Source organism: Trichomycterus rosablanca, chromosome 2 (assembly GCF_030014385.1).
Source record: "Trichomycterus rosablanca isolate fTriRos1 chromosome 2, fTriRos1.hap1, whole genome shotgun sequence".
Taxonomy (NCBI): domain Eukaryota; kingdom Metazoa; phylum Chordata; class Actinopteri; order Siluriformes; family Trichomycteridae; genus Trichomycterus; species Trichomycterus rosablanca.
Genome location: NC_085989.1, coordinates 1,318,219 through 1,337,931, shown reverse-complemented (window position 1 = coordinate 1,337,931; position 19,713 = coordinate 1,318,219). Strand labels below are relative to the sequence as shown.

Below are 19,713 nucleotides of genomic sequence, written 5' to 3'. Positions count from 1 at the left end.
ATATAAATGTAAAGTCTGCAGCTCTCCTTGGCCAGTGTTGAAGCCGTGCAAATGACATAAGAATAGGGAATTGGAAATGACTAGGTTACATTATCACCCAAAAAAAGAAAAGTGAGATAATACATTTATTACAGTTCATGCTAATCAACTCTGGTTAAGATGTGTGCTGTTTGTATGGGTATTTCAATGTACACTGATCAGCCATAACATTAAAACCACCTCCTTGTTTCTACACTCACTGTCCATTTTATCAGCTCCACTTACCATATAGAAGCACTTTGTTGTTCTACAATTACTGACTGTAGTCCATCTGTTTCTCTGCATGCTTTGTTATCCCTTTTTCACCCTGTTCTTCAATGGTCAGGACCCCACAGGACCACCACAGAGCAGGTATTATTTAGGTGGTGGATCATTCTCAGCACTGTAGTGACACTGACATGGTGGTGGTGTGTTAGTGTGTGTTGTGCTGGTATGAGTGGATGATTTTGTTAAACACCTCACTGTCACTGCTGGACTGAGAATAGTCCACCAACCATAATTATCCAGCCAACAGCGCCCCGTGGGCAGCGTCCTGTGACCGCTGATGAAGGTCTAGAAGATGAGCGACTCAAACAGCAGCAATAGATGAGCGATCGTCTCTGACTTTACATCTACAAGGTGGACCAACTAGGAAGGAGCGTCTAATAAAGTGGACAGTGAGTGGACACGGTGTTTAAAAACTCCAGCAGCGCTGCTGTGTCTGATCCACTCATACCAGCACAACACACACTAACACACCACCACCATGTCAGTGTCACTGCAGTGCTGAGAATGATCCACCACCTAAATAATACCTGCTCTGTGGGGGTCCTGACCATTGAAGAACAGCATGAAAGGGGGTAACAAAGCATGTAGAGAAACAGATGGACTACAGTCAGTAATTGTAGAACTACAAAGTGCTTCTATATGGTAAGTGGAGCTGATAAAATGGACAGTGAGTGTAGAAACAAGGAGGTGGTTTTAATGTTATGGCTGATCAGTGTATGTAGGAACAGGGATTTGATACATCCATGAACACCAAAATACCACATGATTATTTTATAATTTCTGGTGCTCATTAAAGCATCAGAAGCATAAAATCTAACGTGAAATGATGTAAAAATCTTATTCTACCAAAAAACAAGTATTAAAGAGAAAGATTAAAGGTCAAAGTACAGGCCAGTGGCAACCAGTCACTCATAAATCAAGAGATTAGCCTAGACATGGTGGACTAGTGTATCAGTTCTTAGGATTTTTAAGACAAGCTTTATAATAAGTGTAATAAGTCTCTCAAAACCTCTGATACTTGGTACAGATTCCTGAAACGTGAATGTTGATGAAATGTCGGGATTTTTACATTGCTAAACTGATCATTGCTAATAAATTAGCTTGAATACTTTCACAACAAACTTCGATCGCAATGGTTAACAGGATCGTTTATTTTTTGGGGTTTATGACTGATTTTAGGTTCATTCTGAGAGAAATGCGAGTCCGATTGTGACTAGGTTATTTTATTTACATATATATTTATATTTTTAACTAGTCTGGATTACTTGCTAACGATCGGAATCATTTCATGACACACAGCGCCACCAAGTGTGTAAAAGAGTTTATTACACATAAAAAATGAAGGGGGGAAACTAGGTAAATTAAATAAAAACGCGTTTTACTGTGATTATTTTCATTATTTTACAGATTAAAGTGTTTATAAGATGAAGAAATCTTTCAACACGACTGAGCTTGTAAACTGAACGATTCATTATTAAACACAAAGTTCCGCTCATCAGCAGATTTACTCAGATTTATTTTGGCTCTGGTTGGCTCAGGATTGGCAAATTCAGGATGTTTTGTACCCTGGGACTGTGGCACTACAAGAGCAACGACACTGGACACACTGAGCACTGGACACAGTTTGTGGTTAGAAGTCTCAGGATGGTTCTTAGATGCAAGCTTGGACACAAGGCCGGGTGGTACTGAGCGCGCTCAGATGTGTGCTCGCAGCTCCTCATCGGTCAGCTGGTTGACCTCCATGATCTTCTGGAGCTGCTCGGCGTAACGAGCCCGGTCCTGAAGGAAGTGAGGAATTCGCACGTGGTCCATCACGGCCAGGTCCTTCAGCCGGTCCAGGTCCTCGTACGACACCTGAGGAACACACACGTACTTTCTTTAGCCACCCAGAACAGAACAGAAACGTGTTCGTGAATGAATGAAGGTAAAGAAGTCGGTCAGGTCGACCTTCCCGAGTGCGGTGAGCAGCTGGAAGTCGATCTTCTCTCGGTGCCTGAGGATCTTCAGGATGCCGTCCAGATAAACCTGGTCCTTATTGAAGCAGCCTAGGGAACAATGAAGGGTGTTAAATAATTCACTCAGGTCTGGACTTGGATGATTTCTGATTATTTTTGATTCACTGCTGCGTAGCTACAAGTTTAATGTGTGAAATTTATGTGTAAATCATTATGTGTGTGTGTGTGTGTGAGAGAGAGAGAGATAATAACGACACCTGAATATACAGTACAATAGCAATGAAAAAGCTCCGTGTTGTAGGGGAGCTTTAGTGATGCATCAGCCTAATACACTAGCTTTCTAATTTCATTTACAGCACTTGTGTGAAGGTTAGGGGCCTTGCTCAAGGGCCCAACAGTGGCAGCTTGGCAGTGCAGAGCTTCAGGAAGTTAAGGAGTACAAAACCAATTATATGGAACCAAAGACCTGCTTTTAACTTTTTATAGTAACAGTTTAGGGAAGGTCCTTTACTGTTAAGGCAAATTGACAAATTCTATTTTAACAAAATGAGTACAAATTTCCACAGACACACTCCAAAATCTTAGAATGCCTTCCCAGAACAGTAAAGGCTGTGCTTGGGACATATTACTGCCCAACGGTTCAGAATAGATTATCCTGGTGCTCTGATGAGACTGTAGCAGTTACTGTGAACCCCATTTCGGCCTCCCTACCCCTCAGACACTGCCAACTGTGTTTACGGAGCAACCGGTCAGGTCGGCAGCACCACCGGAGACTCAACACGAGACTCGGGTCAATTAAACTCAATTAAACTGAATTTAATCTGACATTTCTGCCAAATCACACAACCATGCCACCTCCACAAAGCTTGACAGAGAGTAACGGATGGTACCGGGCTGAGAGGTGTCCGTCTGGCCACGTTTGGCCCGGACGCAGTAGTCCCAGCGCGTGACGGGGTCGTGAACGAAGCGCTGAAGGTCGTGGAAGAGCTGGGTGAAGGACGTGTGCGCCGCCTGGTGGACGGTGTAGTAAAGCAGCGCGGCTCGCCACAGCGTGGGGTCTCGGCGGAACAGCACGCTGTGGATGCTGGCCAGCCCCTCCTCGGTGGGGTTGACCGGTTTCAGGCCGAGCGTCTTCCTCCCCGTGCCGCTGCCCCACGGCTGCTGGCTGTTGTTGAAGGCGCGGAAGTAGTGAGTACCTGCAGGACGGAGGAAATGATGTCAGAGCGGGAAAAAACACCAAACTGGGCTGGATCCAGTTAACGCCGGTGCTTACCGATCTCATGCCTCAGCATTCCTTCCAGCCACTGCTCCCGGGCCGTGGAGGTGTTGATGGTGAGCGTGGGTCTGCCGTTCACCACGGTCATGGAGGCTCTGGACAGCAGGTCATCGGTCAGATACACCACGATCTTCTCTCACATGAACAAACAACATAAACATGCAGTGACATGAATTCTCCAGAGAACCATTAATAAATAAACACCAGGTTTATGTCCTGAGCATCTCTCGTACCTCTCCCACACAGCCTTCCTTCTCCATGTACTTCTTGACGTGGAACCAGATTCGGCTCCTGGTCAGCAGGTTTCCTCCTGTGGCTTGCTCGAACTTCTCGTAGTTCCCGTACTTCTGCAGGGCCAGTTCCATGATGTGCACGGCCTGAAAGGTCCAGAAGAACCAAAATAAAAATGTGAAGAGAATAAATCTGAGAAGTTTAGAAGTTCCTTCTTACCTGTGTGAGGAAGCGGTCGGAGGCGTGGCCGTGCTTCTCCAGCACCTGAGCCGGCGCCGGGTTCCGGTATTTGAACTGCGGATTATACGTGAATCCTGACTCGAAGAACTTGGACTTCTCGCTCTCCACGTTGGCTGGTTTAATAGCCGTCAGGATGCACAGCTTCCTCCTGCCGTTCTCTGCATTCGTGCTTGCTTTGGCGAGACGTGGGAGTCTGAGGCGGGTTTGAAAAGCTGCGTCCGGTCTGAGGGCGGGGCGAGGACACAGGCCGATCGGACTGCCCAGGACGGACATGTTATTCCCCGGTGTGAAGGGTCTGAAGTCTTGAGAGGACCGGCTGTCTGATCCCATCAGCATGAGAAGTCTTGAGTCTTGGCGTGCCGGGGTGGAGACGAGGTCCTGGGTTCCTCTAAGCTGCCTGTAATGGTGAAGTTTGAGGTTCTGGCCTTCGTCCTCTTTCTTATCATAGCTGCTGGAGAACCGATTCCTCAGGACGTCTGAAGACCAGCGCTCCACACAGTCCTGACTTGAACTGACTGGCTTCTCCAGTCCACGCTTCTTAGCCGTGTCTGTCTCGGACCACTGGAGACGTTCTACAGAGGAATGTGACAGTAGATAATGTTGGTGTGCAATCTCAGCAGATAATGGAGTAAAATTAGCCGTCCTGAGGGTGAGAGGAACGGCTTTCCTGTCTCTGCTGATAACAAAGGTCACACTTGGTAATGTGCAACTTAGGCAAAGAGACAACTGTTCCATGTAGTTTTATTGGGTGTACTCAGACTATCCCTATTTATATGGGTGCCAAGACGTCTAAGGAAATAACATTACAGAAATTGTATTGCTGTATGTATTTTTTTTAACCAGGTAGCTTTTGTCACATTTTTTTCCAGTGTTCCAGTCAGAAGTGTCTGTAACTTTTGACTTGTAGCCCCAAAATGTTCCTATTTATGCAGCTGATCTGATTCTTCTCTGTGTAAAGAAATGGAATCATTAAATGTGCTAATCAGGTGAGGATGAGTCTCGTACTATCTGTTATTTCTCACTTTCCAGCAAACCCTGCTAACCAAAACTTTACCCAGTTAACTTTAAGTACGAGGGTTCTTTCAATGCCGTCAGCTAAAATTTTTTGGGTTGAGCTCGTAGCCACTGATGCGCCGCTGCTTTCACATCACATGAAAATCTTCTTCCTCTTAAAGCTTCTTTGAGCGAAATGCGGACTATAAGAGTCTCTCAGTCTCTCAGACATGACCGATTCCTCCTCCTCCACCCTCACCGCTTATAACCACAATATAAAAGAGAGGAAACTTTTAAACATCCCTCGTAGATCAGATTACAACAATCAATGTGAAGGTTGTGACTTTATTAAAGATAAAAACACTAAAACCTTCTCATTCAGAAAAGCCTAAGTAAGATTTGATTACACTGAACATACTTCAGCTTCAACTATCTCATAAAGTGCATTTATTTATTTACTGGCTCATTTCTTACTATCAAATCTCATCAAACTGCCATCAGGAATCTAAACCGATGAGCTTGAGCTTTGAGTTCATTACACTGAGGTTAATGTATTTGGACGGTGGAGAACAGAGTCAGTTTGAGGCCTCGAGGCTTCAAATTACCACCAAAATCACCACTGTGTTTCTGACACGAGCACTGGACCGAAATAACTGCTTCAGCATCACCAAACTACTCGTTATTATAATCATTACATCACATCAACTACATCACAGTTTAATAATCAATATTATAATAATATACAGTTACAGTATCATAATACAAACACTCACAAACCTGTTACCTTCAATTTACTACTTTTATATGAGGATTTTATTATACAATAATAAGTGGTAAATGTACATAATTCTTGGCAACAATAATGAAATGAAGACGCGGTGACACTTTCTGTGCTCTATTCTGAAAACCATTCTATATATATTATAAATGTACCTACATTCATTTATTTGGAACCTTTTTAAGCTTCTGTTTAATTTATCTGTGTTTAAAATGAACTAAAATAAAATAAACCCAGTATGAAAAAAATGTTTGTGCTTTTTTCTTTTCACTTTATTTGGTTTAATTTATCATGTTTAAAACGTATTGTACTAACTGATTTACTATTTTGTATCATATTTACACGATTGTTTATTGTTTTATTAGTTTTATGATTATCAATGTACACACTGTTTACTGAATACGCTTGTTCTTGTTTTATTTATTTATTTGTTTTGAAATATAATATTGTGTTTCTGATTTTCTTTATTACATTTAAACATCTTCACTAATTTCTTTGGGCACAGTGTAACAGTTCGATGTGCTTTTGTGTGGATTTTGACTAGAGCCCACTGTTCCATGTGCTTTTTAATGGGCAGAGTTAAACTTTATTTAATTATATGAGCACAGAGAAGTCAACAGCAAAAGCAGATAAGCTTAAAATAAATAAATAATAAAGTTACTACTACTACTGATAATATTAATACTAATAACAATAACAATAATAACGATAAAAATATTAATAATATTAATAATAATAATAATAATAGTAATAATAATAACAGTAATAATAATAATATTAATAATAACAGTAATAATAACAATAATAATAATAATAACAACAATAATAACAACAATAATAACAATAACAATAAAATAACAATAACAACAACAATAATAATAACAATAACAATAAAATAACAATAACAACAATAATAACACTAATAACAATAATAATAATAACAATAATAATAATAATAACAATAACAATAATAATAATAAGACTCACCGGTGATGTGTATGGACTCCAGCATTGCTGAACGTAAATAAGTTTATATTTCTGTTTATATCTTTATATTATTACACAAATAATCAGACAGTAGAGGTCAGTATAGATGACATGTTATAACTGTAAACTACATGTTTATGTAAGATGATATAAAATAGAGTAAATAATGAAATATTAATAGTTTTATATTCGCTCAGTCTGATCTGATCTCCGCTCGGTCTGCAAAGGAGCCGCGTCTTGTTGCCAGGCAACGTCACAGGAAATGACGTCATGTATACAAATCCAGTCAGTAAAATGAGACACTTAAAGACGAGACTAGATTTGCGTTTTATTTGACATTTTCAGCATTTAGCCGAAGCTTTTATCCAGAGCGACTTAGTTATGACTGAATATAGTTTATTTAAACAATTGAGGGTGAAGGACCTTGCTCAGGGGCCCAAGAGCGGTGGTGGAGGGGCTTGAAGCGGCAACCTTATGATTACTAGTCCAGTATCTTAACCACTAAACTAGCACTGTGTTTCATACAGAATATACACCTGCTAAAAAGAAATAATAGGAACAAAAAATGAACTAACGGCTTTACAAGAGTTGTAGGACACGTGTGCTAGTCTGCGCTTCTCTTCAGCCAGCATGGATGGCATGCATGACCTGGTACAGGACTAGTAATCGAAAGGTCGCTGGTTTGAGCCCCACCACTGCTAGGTTGCCACTGTTGGGCCCTTGAGCAAGGCCCTTAATCCTCAATTGCTTAGACAGTATACTGTAACAGTACTGTAAGTCACTTTGGATAAAAGCGTCTGCTAAATGCCAAAAATGTAAATGAGTGTGGGGGGTATTTATTAGGGTGAAGCTAGGGTGACCATATTCAGGTTTTTAAAGTCAACAACCATCCAGCTGTGTTACTGAACTTTAATAAATGTACAGCTGCTCTTTAACCCGGGCCTTTATGGTCAGATCATCTTATTTCTTCACATTCAGCGTTAAGCCCTAAACAATAACAACAACAAATTAAAAAACAGTTGTCACCTATAAATAAAAATCCCTTTATTTTTTTAGTTTCTTTGATGTATTGTACAATCTTATCAGCCGACTTATTATGAGTGTTTTTAACTTTAATTTGATTCATTTTAATTACTCGCTCGAGAATTTACAATACACAGAAAATGAGGAAAATAAAATAAAAACCAAATCAAAATTTTATAATCTTCAAAAAAGTCAAACAGAGAAAAATAAGCAACCAATTAACATATAAAGAAAAAGAATTAAAGCCAAAAACTAAAAAGTAAAGTAATTAAGACTTAGGTGGCTAGAAATTAAAAGTTTTACATGATTTAGTGACACCAGCGAGGTCTGGGAACACAGGGTGCCAATCCATCAAAGCTTCGCCCATTCCCCCATCAGACACGGTTCATCGTCGTCTGTGTAGACGTCTGCCTGGTCGACGGCACTTCTGAGATTCAAACCCAGATCTCAGAGTCAGTGGCCTAGCACGAGCTCCCAAACTCCAGAAAACACACAATAAGCTCTTTATACCAAGTAAGAGGCAGCAGGTTTTTGGTCCGTCAGGTCCGATATTTATTTATTACAAGAAAGTAAAAACAGGTGGTTTTACAATAAATCCAAATATTTCAGTGACTTTTTTTAAACAATAAATTCATCAGTCATGTGACCGTTAAAATAAAACAGATAAAACAGCCCAGCGCTGGCTAACCGCTGCTAAAACAAATCAGCTGACGTTTTCTCTACTCCCCCCGACGCTCAGCTCTCGAGACCAAGGTCCCAATTCTTCCGATTCTGAGGGGAGAGAGGAGATCAGACCGGTGTACACAGGTTCCACCTTCATCATCTTCAGGTCTTATGGAGTTCTACCCAACATCTGAGCGACTAGTCCATCTACTCGTAAGAAACTGGCTTGTTTTGTAGATCGAGCCCAACAGCCCATGATTCAGGCTGAACAACATTAAGATTCTAATAAAAACGTCCTGTAACGCCACACCCGGTCACCAAGATCTCGTCATCGGTACAGGCGGGTCACTCCATGCTCTCCGGGTCGGCCTGAGCCATGTAGGCGTCCAGCTCGGCGTCCAGGTGCCCCTTGGTTTTGGACATGTAGGCGTCTAACTGATTGTCCAGTTGCTCTCTGGTGACGGCGGAACGGCCCGCTCCTCTGCCCCTGCCACGGCCGCGCCCTCGTCCGACGAAACCGCCCCGACCTCGCAGACCGCCGCGTCCTGGAGGGGTGAAGAAAGCAAGTTCAGTGACCGAGCGGTGTAACGCACTAGTCCGGGGTTTTTCAAACATTTTGGACAAGCAACCCACATTTCGTCCATGACCCAGGCAACACATACAATGAACCTTACTCTTTCTGCTCTGTACAATCTGGTCCCACTGTGGATTACAAGATAAAACATAAAGGTTTATTTAATTATTTTTATTTTTCCTCTGCAACCCGGGGTTTGAAAAACATCTTCAGCTCTTGGTTTGAATCTCAGCTGTGCTACAGACATGTTACAGGTTCGGAACTGCTGCTGCAGTGGCGGCCTCTGCTGGTTGGTGGATCTCCAATTCACCTGACTGTGTGAGGAAACCGGAGCTTCCAGAGGAAACCCGCACAGACACGGGGAGAACATGCAAACTGCACACAGAAAGGACCTGGACCACTTCACCTGGGAATCGAACACAGGATCTTCTTGCTGTGAGGTGACTGTGCTACCCACCGAGCCACTGTGGATTGATAGGTAAAGCACAGAAATGCAAAAGGAAATCCCTAAACTGTTGAGGTCTAACATTCTTTACTTGGATTTACCCTGATACTACCCCTAGCGTCTACTAGTCGTAACCCCCGAGGTAACTATCATTTACGATTCCTCACCTCGGGCTCCGGGTGCTCCGCGCGCACCTCCTCGAGCGGTCATGACGGCTCCGCGCCCGGAGGCTCCTCCTCGCTGGCGCATTCCTCTCCGGATGCCCAAACGTCCCGGACCTCCACGCCCCCTCATCTGGCCTGCACACAGACACACCCCGAATTAACTCCAGCACCCTGAAAGCGCGAGACGGGAAACGAACGGCGCCGCTCGGCTGAAACGCCCACCTCTGAGTGCTAGTGCTCCTCTCATGACGCCCCCTCGACCTCGCCCTCTGAGGCCTCGCCCGGCTCCGCGCATCCCTCCCATCGGGAAGCCGCGACCCCCGGGTCCTCCGCGCATCAGGGGGCCGACGGGGCGGCCGAGCCGCGCCTGGATGTTGCTCTTCCCGAGTCGCTGCTTCAGACTCTGCGGAGAGGAGAGGAATCAGAACGGAGGAAGTACCAACGCAGCGTTAGGTTCGGAATGAGTGAACATCATAGGGTACCGTGCAACGGAATAAGAGGTGTCGGACGGATGGGCCATGAGAGCACCGGCGCATTCACACGAGAAGCGTATTGGCAGCATGGGCTTTCTCTGATTCAACCAGAAGGTGGATTGGCTGCTTCAAATAGCCACTGTAAGTCCTTCCTTCTCTGGATTGGTTCCATGCCCAAAGTCCAAGTGCCTCATTGCCAGGACCCACCGTGACACTGATCACTTTTGTTTCCAAAGAGCAAAACTACCAGGTCTTGCGACTTTCCCGATCATTCACTATATGGACAAAAGTATTGAGACACTGACCGTGAGCTTGTTGGGCACTTACACCGATCAGCCATAACATTAAAACCACCTCCTCGTTTCTACACTCACTGTCCATTTTATCACTTTGTAGTTCTACAATTACTGACTGTAGTCATCTGTTTCTCTACATGCTCAGGACCACCACAGAGCAGGTATTATTTAGCTGCTGGATGATGCTCAGCACTGCAGTGACACTGACATGGCGGTGGTGTGTTAGTGTGTGTTGTGCTGGTATGAGTGGATCAGACACAGCAGCGCTGCTGGAGTTTTTAAACACCTCACTGTCACTGCTGGACTGAGAATAGTCCACCAACCAAACGTATCCGGCCGACAGCGCCCCGTGGGCAGCGTCCTGTGACCACTGATGAAGGTCTAGAAGATGAGCGACTCAAACAGCAGCGATAGATGAGCGATCGTCTCTGACTTTACATCTGCAAGGTGGACCGACTGGGTAGGAGCGTCTAATAGAGTGGACAGTGAGTGGACACGGTGTTTAAACACTCCAGCAGCGCTGGTGTGTCTGATCCACTCATACCAGCACAACACACACTAACACACCACCACCATGTCAGTCAAATTGAAGAACAGGGTGAAAGGGGGCTAACAAAGCATGCAGAGAAACAGATGGACTACAGTCAGTAATTGTAGAACTACAAAGTGCTTCTATATGGTAAGTGGAGGTGGTTTTAACGTTATGGCCGAGTGTATTTCGAATCCCGTCCTCTTCTCTTTGAGCGCTTCTCATGTGAATGCACCTTCACTCTCCGCTGAACTGGTTTCCCCACCTGCTTGTGCTGCAGGGCCGCCTGCACGGACGGTCTGTTCTCCATCTGCTGGGCGAGACGTCTGTTCCTGGCGCTGGCCATGTGCTGCTGCTGCAGGTTCGCCCGGATGCTGACCGCCGCCGGCTGCTTGTTCTTCATCATGTTAGTGAATCTTGTGGGACACAAGCCAAAGGAGCAGGAGGAAAGAGATTGGGGAGGGGGGGGAGGAAGGAAGAGGAGGAGGAGGAGAGGGAAGGGGGGTAACGAGGAAAGGAGGTTTCCAAATCAAATCATTTCACACATCATGGGCTCAGGCACTGCTTTGATTACACTCTCTCTTTTTTTGAAGGCTTTCGACACCCCGGCGTGCATGTTCAGAATTTGACACAGGCCTAAAGGAGCTGTAGAGATAAAGAGAGAGAGAGAGGAAGCAGCACAGAGAAAGAAAGAACAAACCAAAGAGGAGAATGAGAAGCTTCGTGCCACTTACGGACCCCTGGTACCGGTTTAAAACGACACCGGTGAAGGCGGTCCAGGACTTAAGAGGGGTGTCTGGAAACCTGGCCACTTACAGCCCGGACCGTGACCTCGACTCCTCCTGCTGGAGGGACGTGAGGGAACCGCGTTATGGGGGTCGAGGGATGCGGGTCACGTCCAGGCATGGACCAGGCACCTTGTTTGTTAGGAGAGGAAGGAAGAGAAAGATGAGAAGAGGAGGAAAGTGCATCTAGGAAAGAGAGAGTCTGTTTGAGAGGGTAGAAACGTGCCCATCGTGTGCCCGCTCATCTATTCACCAGCATGTTCCAGAGGGCCATTCTGCAGGTAGCTTACCTCACTACGATTACTAATACCCTCTCAGATCAGGGTGTGTACTGCTCACACAAGACGGCCAGAACTTAATAAATAAATAGAGATATTTAAGATAAAAAATAAGATAAACGCCCAGTGAGCAGTACACACGCCGTGGGCGTTCTACCCGCGGTGCCAGGTCTGGTATCTCCTCTCCCAGACCTCCACAGAGCGCGGCTCGCCGCTCCGTGCTTTAAGAACCTCTGCATGATTGTATTTTCACCCCCCCGGGCTTGAGCTAATGCTGTCAGGATGCATGGAGCCTCACCGCTCGTTCAGCGACACCTTGGTGGTGCTTTTCAGCACGACTTTTTGGGACGAGGGGTTGCTCATGTTCTCTTCGCGCTCGCCTCTTGTCGTTCCTGTGGGAGGGGAAACGGGTCAGAAGAAGCATCATCAGCAAGTGGACGCTTTACGTTTGCTCTACGACATTTACATTCGCAGGCCTTGCTCAAGGGTCCAACAGCGGCAACCTGGAAGCGGTGGGGCTTGAACCAGCGACTTTTTGATTATTAGTCCAGCACCTTAACTAAATAAATAAATAAAGCTAGTTAAGATTAAAATGAGATAAATGCCCAGTGCCTGGCATTTGCAGTGGCATTGCCAGGCTGGCACTGTTGGGCCCTTGAGCAAAGTCTTTAACCCTTAATTGCTTAGGCAATATACTGTCACAATACTATACGTTGTTTTCAAAAAGGTCCGCTATGTGCTGAAAATGTACTTTAAGGCCATGACCGAGTAATAATGAGACATGTCTCATACATTAAAGCGTTTGTAAAATGTAATAAAAACAAGATTCCTTTTCATCAACTTGATTTTTTTTTTTAAAGATAAATCTCTTTACAATATTATGTACGGTAGATGGTAAAATACCCACATCGTGTGTGTGAGCTTGCTTGATAAATTATTTATTCAGTTTGGTGGATCTTTTTATACCCAATCGTGATCCCTGTGCATTCATCATTCTACTTAACATTTAAATAGCTAAAACCATAAATAAATGTATATTTTTAAAGTGTAACTTGATTATTGTTTACTTCTTATAAGTTTTTCACTATTTTTGCTTCTGTTGCAGGTGTCAAATTCTAATTTGATTATATTTACAAAATATATTTGATTAATGAAAACACTGCTTTTGTCATTTACATAAAGATTAAAAAAAAAAAGTACATTAACAAATCACAGATTCTTCTTTTTATTGTATTTTACAGCAAGTCCCAACTTTTCTGGAAATGAGTTTGTATTTACATTAAGGTCAAACTATGAATCAAACTTTCTTTTGTGAAAGAATAATGTACATCCATTGACCTTTTGTTATCTCATAGTTAATGGTTAGATATTAAAAGATGAAAATAGTCGAATTGAACCTCAGAATTTTAAAGTAAACAAAAGAATGCGCTGTGCGGAACACTGTGATGTGACTGCACCATGACAAATGCTTTCAGCTAAAGCTAATCCGCTTTCTTGGCCCTTTTCTTTGTCCAGTATAGAAATAAGAGACGTTACACAACATACTACAAAAACTTTAACATTTGAATAATAGATATTAAATACTTACTTTGCTGGAATGTGTGTAAATGTCGGTTATTACGCGCAGATTTATTAGCCGCCCGGCTAACACTTCAGCTAACCTGCTAACTGACTCAGCTGTTCTCTAAAAGCTCAAACGTCTTCTAAAGTACTTATATCTTCGTACCCCCCTCTTATTAAAAAATAAATAATCACCAGAAAACTGGCGATATTTTAAAATGTTTGATAAAAAATAACCCTGTCCTAAACCCTCCCTCACAAAATGGTTCTAACAGCTGCAGCGGAGCAAAATGGAGACCAGGCTCCACCCACGCTGGTTTTAACAAACTACTGACCAACAACTCCCGCCTACTGCACTCTTATTGGCTGGATGGTTTAACTCTCGAAGCATGATTGGATAATCCAGAAGTCAGTCACAACTCCTTTGCAACAAGTTACCTCTGTAAACAATCAATGTAGGTAGGGATTTATTTACAATAAAATAAAATACAATAATAATAATTAGTATTATTAATATTATTATTATTATTATTTAAAAAAAACCTACAACACTTTAAAAAAATATACAGAAAAGAAGAAATTAACATTTTAGTACTTATAATAACAAAATATAGAAAGCAACCGTCCTCTCAAAAACAGATAAACACAAGAAAATATGAGACATTATATAAAAGCAACACAGGGTAACACTACAAAAACAGCAATTAATGCAAACGAAGCAGAATGTATAAAAGTCTCACAGTAATAATAATCATAATAATAATATTATTAAATACAAAATATACCTTTTCATGAACATGTAAAAACTCAGTCAATTAAAAAAATGCATATACAAAACACATTGATGATGATGATAATAATAATGTGAGAGAAAAATGAGAGAAAAACTAGAAGTATTAGTACATAATGATAATAACAAACATTTATGCACTTTAGACAACATAAGCTGCTGCAGTTTTTTTTGTGCAATACTTTAAAATGTAAATACTTTTACTTGTACTTTTTTAGTTTCTTAGTTTATTCTATTTTTATACTTATCTTATTCATGTCACACACACCGAGGCCTGGGTAACTGTATTTCGTTCTATCATGTACGTGGTTGAATGACAGTAAAGCTGAGTCTGAGTCTGAACATGAAAAACATTTATAGCAATTATATAATATTATAATAGAATATAACACAAAAACTTCCACCTGAATCTTTTATAGTAATAATAATAATAATAATAATAATAATAATAATAACACTAATAAAAAATACTACTACTACTAACAATAATAATTACACATGCATTTCCAGGGTACAACTATTTTACTGGTCTTACTAAACGTTTTTATAAATATATTTATTTAAGTCATACTCTGTTCAATTCGATGTGCAATAAATTTTGTAATCCTGTGTAATACTTCTCATACTATGTGCAGTTCACTAAAACAATGCAATATACACTGATCAGCCATAACATTAAAACCACCTCCTTGTTTCTACACTCACTGTCCATTTTATCAGCTCCACTTACCATATAGAAGCACTTTGTAGTTCTACAATTACTGACTGTAGTCCATCTGCTTCTCTACATTCCTTTTTAACCTGTTTTTAAATACCGTGTGCACAACACACACTAACACACCAGCACCATGTCAGTGTCACTGCAGTGCTGAGAATGATCCACCACCTAAATAATACCTGCTCTGTGGGGGTCCTGACCATTGAAGAACAGGGTGAAAGGGGGCTAACAAAGCATGTAGAGAAACAGATGGACTACAGTCAGTAATTGTAGAACTACAAAGTGCTTATATGGTAAGTGGAGCTGATAAAATGGACAAGAAGGTGGTTTTAATGTTATGGCTGATCGGTGTATTACTTCTGAGTTTTTTTCAAAGACTGTGATTCTTTTGTAATTTGTATTTTTGTAATTTTTTATATATATTATTTCTATACAGTATATCTTTTATATATGTTTACATTTCTTACATTTCTTTTGTTAATATATGTATAAAACTTTTTATATCTGTATATTTTTAAAGCTGCTGTAACGTTACAAATTCCCCCCTGTAGGATAATAAAAGGCTATATTACCTCATCTTATCTTATATTATATATAGTTTTACACTTAATCCTGAGATGAGGTGGGATGTGTCGGAATGCGGGTGGGTAACAAACAAGCGGCTCCGGTCACGCATGAAATCTCGTGACTGAAGCATCGCGAGAGTTCGTGTGTTGAGGAAGATGGCAGCGCTGGCGGCGGTGGAGTCTCCATCAGGGAGCGATGTTCTGGCTGAAGGTTTGCTTGATCTGCTGAAACCTGCCGTGCAGCAGCTCGATCTTCATGTCTACTCAATCAGGTACATAAATCTAAATCTAAACCTCTGACCTGTGTGCTTCTGGGTTTCAGATAATCAGTCAGAACTGCTTACATGACAGGAGTGTGTCATATGATCGCGGTGACGTCACGAGGCTTCGTTTTTTTGGGTTTGTTATCAGACGGTTTGAGGAGCAAACTCTTTATTTCTGTTAAAAATAAAGAAATCAACAGACTATTTCCAGTATTTATCTGGTAAAATACATTACATAAGCTTTAATAACAGTTTTCAAGTGCAGAGCAGAAGGTGGTTTGGAAATGTTTCATTTTAATGACACTGTAAATAATTGATTAATGTTTCCTGGATTAATGGATAAAAAAAATCCTTAAAATCCCAAATAAATGTATTTTTTTATTCCAAGATTTATCTTTAATAAAGTGGGCTGTTTATTATAGCTTCCAAATAATCTCCCAATATGTCTCATTAACAACCTCTACTGGCATGGAACCTCATGGGAACCTCATTGTTTTGGAGGTCCTTTCATGAGGAAATACATTTAGGAGGAAGCAAAAGCGAGCATAAAACAGATACAGATGTTTATTATAACAAGATTTACCCAGGGAACTCTGTGGGCGCTCAAGTAGGCGCTTGGGCTACTGCTGGGATCCAGGATTCAAATCCCCAGCGGTGCTATAGACCGGTCAGGCTTGTACATACAAACATGATTGGTTGTGTCTGAGGGGGTGATTGTGATAGATTTTAAATGTTTTTGAGAAAATTCTATCCAAAATATTTAAATCTACTGACTGGTGGAGAATGCGGGCAGCTGTTGAACGAGGTGTGAACACTTTCAGGATGAGGAAGTAACAGAACGATCAAAGGGACAGTAAGAAGGTCCAGGGTGCGAACACATACGTATGATTACAATAGAACTCATGACTATAAAGTAGACTAAAAGATACAGAGAGACAGAATGAAGCCCTGTGATTGTGTGTTTGTTTATTAGGATTTTAACGTCATGTTTTACACTTCGGTTACATTCATGACAGGAACGGTAGTTACTCATTACACAAGGTTATATCCAACACAGTCATGGACAATTCACCTCACTTGCATGTCTTTGGACTGTGGGAGGAAACCGGAGCTCCCGGAGGAAACCCATGCGGACACGGGGAGAACGTGCAAACTCCACACAGAAAGGACCCGGACCGCCCCGCCTGGGGTCGAACCCAGGACCTGAAGCCCTGTGATAGACCGGCGTCCTGTCAGGGACTTCATAGTGCCCAGTAATTCTGATGAAATGGGTCCCACCGTGACCAGGATAAAGTGGTGATGAAACAGGGAAATGTAATCATTCAGTTTTGTATATAAAAAGCAAAACTTTACTTTAATTCGTAATTAAATTTGATTCACTTCTTTAGTATTTAAAAATAAGCGCAGGACTTGGTCTATGTTACCCAGTTGAGATAATCCTTGTGGTTTAACCTGTAATGATTTGATTATTTTTATCGCATGTAATCCTGCCTCGATTCTGACACTGATTTAATCCACACGTTTCACACATGATTAATATTGCGGTTTAACGTCCTCTGTGTTTCTGTGTACAGAGAGAGTCAGGTGGAGCTCCGGGAGCACATCGATAACCTGGCGACGGGTACGTGTGTCAGTACAGGCGTGATCAGAATCTTCCTGTACTGAATTCTCGGTGCTGAATCTAGATTCTGTGTTTCAGAGCTGTGCAGGATTAATGAACATCAGAAGGTCGCCCTGGACCTGGACCCTTACGTGAAGAAGCTGCTGAATGCCAGACGCAGAGTCGTCCTGGTCAACAACATCCTTCAGAATGCCCAGGTATATGGACACCTGACCCTGAGCTTATAGGACATTCTACACTGATCAGGCACCTCCTTGTTTCTACACTCACCGTCCATTTTATGAAGCACTCTGTAGTTCTACAATTACTGACTGTAGTCCATCTGCTTCTCTACATGCTTCAATGGTCAGGACCCCCACAGAGCAGGTATTATTTAGGTGGTGGATGATGCTCAGCACTGCAGTGACACTGACATGGTGGTGGTGTGTTAGTGTGTGTTGTGCTGGTATGAGTGGAGTTTTTAAACACCGTGTCCACTCACTGTCCACTCTATCAGACACTCCTACCTAGTCGGTCCACCTTGTAGATGTAAAGTCGGAGACGATCGCTCATCTATTGCTGCTGTTTGAGTCGCTCATCTTCTAGACCTTCATCAGTGGTCACAGGACTCTGCCCACGGGGCGCTGTTGGCTGGATATTTTTGATTGGTGGGTTATTCTCGGTCCAGCAGTGACAGTGAGGTGTTTAAAAACTCCAGCAGCGCTGCTGTGTCTGATCCACTCATACCAGCACAACACACACTAACACACCACCACCATGTCAGTGTCACTGCAGTGCTGAGAATCATCCACCACCTAAATAATACCTGCTCTGTGGTGGTCCTGTGGGGGTCCTGACCTTTGAAGCATGTAGAGAAACAGATGGACTACAGTCAGTAATTGTAGAACTACAAAGTGCTTCTATATGGTAAGTGGAGCTGATAACATGGACAGTGAGTGTAGAAACGAGGAGGTGGTTTTAATGTTATGGCTGATCGGTGTATGACCGTGGTGGTAATATACAGTCAGAAACGTTATGAAGACCCTCGTACTTGCAGTGAAGTGATTATTTGTATTTCGTATCTCGCGCAGGAACGTTTGAGGCGGTTGAACCATAACGTAGCGAAGGAGACGGCACGCCGAAAAACCATGCTGGAAACGTCGGGAGCGTTTTCCACTCGCTCTCCCAACAAACCCTGATGACCTGATGACCCCAAACATCACGTCAACCTACGGAGCTTTAAGAATGAACACTGTGCTGTAGTTCCAGTGACGTGCACCATCATCTATAGTGTATAGTAAAGCAGCCAAACGGAATGCTAACTGCTAACGAGTCCCAGCTAATAATTAAAATAATTTTAATAGTGGTTCTGATCTTTACTCCGAATGTAGCCGATAAGCTGATTCAGATTTGCTGGCATGTTTAGTGTATGTAAGTGTAAAATGACTACTTTAACTAGTCTAACTATACCGTTTATGTAAATAAACTGTGCTACCGGGCTGGTCGGGCGCTCTACAGACACACCACGCCACGTCTGAGCGAGAGAAGGTCGAATCGGGTTGCTTGTCTTGTTGTTCCTGCTGCAGCAGCGCCATCTGCTGTCTGGTCGAGACGTTTGCACCGATGGTGGAGGAACACTTGGGTGTAGCGTGCTCCTCTGGTTGGTGAGGCAGAGGTTAACTGGGTAAACTCCCATCACCTGAAGAAGCAAACATCAGCCTGCAGACGCCTTGGCTAAGCGAATACATGCGGGGTGGGCAGGGCGGGGGCGTGGCGCTTAAATTTGTATTTTAATTGACGTCTAGTGTTTCTGTTTTCCATTAGTTTGCAATAATTTACGTTGTCTTGTTGGCTGTAGATCTACAGATCAGAGCTGTGTTACTTGTAGCATGTCGCTAAAGTAGCACGCGGCTTCGTTTTCATTCATGATAAGTGTCGCATCTTGCTAAATAGCTAATCAGCTAGCTACGTGTTTAAATAAGTTATGCAGAACAGTTGACTCTTTTTTTGTTTGGTGAGTCTTTGTGAGGTCTCAAACCGTCACTGTTACTTGTTAGCATGAATTCTGATCAAAAAACACTCTAAATCTAGCATGTACGTAACGCTGTCGTGCTTTTAATTATTTGTCGCATGGTTCACGTGTAAATGTTTTGAGATTCTGAACGTGATTTATTTGCATGTAAACGGTTCTGATTTTATTAAAGGCGAGTATGTAAAGAT

The 19,713-nt window shown here is 42.4% G+C and overlaps 3 protein-coding genes across 3 annotated transcripts; 1 reads left to right on the top strand and 2 right to left on the bottom strand.

The window, feature by feature from the left end:
* Window positions 1-1,805: 1,805 nt before the first annotated feature.
* On the bottom strand, window positions 1,806-6,978 carry matcap2 (microtubule associated tyrosine carboxypeptidase 2). The gene is made up of 7 exons (XM_062989223.1): window positions 6,767-6,978; window positions 3,988-4,580; window positions 3,771-3,914; window positions 3,535-3,667; window positions 3,152-3,457; window positions 2,254-2,351; window positions 1,806-2,160 (listed from the first exon to the last, which is right to left on the bottom strand). The coding sequence occupies exons 1-7, from the start codon at window positions 6,789-6,791 to the stop codon at window positions 2,002-2,004; spliced, it is 1,458 nt and encodes a 485-aa protein (XP_062845293.1). The 5' UTR covers window positions 6,792-6,978; the 3' UTR covers window positions 1,806-2,001.
* A 1,339-nt stretch (window positions 6,979-8,317) lies between these two features.
* On the bottom strand, window positions 8,318-13,827 carry chtopa (chromatin target of PRMT1a). Its single transcript, XM_063009525.1, has 6 exons — window positions 13,585-13,827; window positions 12,295-12,388; window positions 11,199-11,349; window positions 9,858-10,038; window positions 9,639-9,770; window positions 8,318-8,997 (listed from the first exon to the last, which is right to left on the bottom strand). Exons 2-6 carry the CDS (start codon window positions 12,357-12,359, stop codon window positions 8,798-8,800), a joined length of 729 nt encoding a protein of 242 aa, XP_062865595.1. The 5' UTR covers window positions 12,360-12,388; window positions 13,585-13,827; the 3' UTR covers window positions 8,318-8,797.
* A 1,954-nt stretch (window positions 13,828-15,781) lies between these two features.
* On the top strand, window positions 15,782-19,713 carry snapin (SNAP associated protein). Its single transcript, XM_063009515.1, has 4 exons — window positions 15,782-15,902; window positions 17,468-17,514; window positions 17,593-17,711; window positions 18,585-19,713. The coding sequence occupies exons 1-4, from the start codon at window positions 15,787-15,789 to the stop codon at window positions 18,690-18,692; spliced, it is 390 nt and encodes a 129-aa protein (XP_062865585.1). The 5' UTR covers window positions 15,782-15,786; the 3' UTR covers window positions 18,693-19,713.

What these genes read in the sequence shown, in the direction of transcription:
- matcap2 (XM_062989223.1), bottom strand. Translation starts at nt 6,791, where the DNA reads ATGCTGGAGTCCATACACATCACCG. An exon ending in CCGACCGCTTCCTCACACAG is followed by an intron (nt 3,915 to 3,987) that starts GTAAGAAGGAAC and finishes TGGACCTTTCAG; the next exon opens with GCCGTGCACATCATGGAACT. An exon ending in TGCTCACCGCACTCGGGAAG is followed by an intron (nt 2,161 to 2,253) that starts GTCGACCTGACC and finishes TGTGTTCCTCAG; the next exon opens with GTGTCGTACGAGGACCTGGA.
- chtopa (XM_063009525.1), bottom strand. Translation starts at nt 12,359, where the DNA reads ATGAGCAACCCCTCGTCCCAAAAAGTCGTGCTGAAAAGCACCACCAAG. An exon ending in AAGGTGTCGCTGAACGAGCG is followed by an intron (nt 11,350 to 12,294) that starts GTGAGGCTCCAT and finishes GTGTCCCACAAG; the next exon opens with ATTCACTAACATGATGAAGA. An exon ending in CGGAGCACCCGGAGCCCGAG is followed by an intron (nt 8,998 to 9,638) that starts GTGAGGAATCGT and finishes TCACCCCTCCAG; the next exon opens with GACGCGGCGGTCTGCGAGGT.
- snapin (XM_063009515.1), top strand. Translation starts at nt 15,787, where the DNA reads ATGGCAGCGCTGGCGGCGGTGGAGTCTCCATCAGGGAGCGATGTTCTG. An exon ending in CATCGATAACCTGGCGACGG is followed by an intron (nt 17,515 to 17,592) that starts GTACGTGTGTCA and finishes TCTGTGTTTCAG; the next exon opens with AGCTGTGCAGGATTAATGAA. An exon ending in ACATCCTTCAGAATGCCCAG is followed by an intron (nt 17,712 to 18,584) that starts GTATATGGACAC and finishes TATCTCGCGCAG; the next exon opens with GAACGTTTGAGGCGGTTGAA.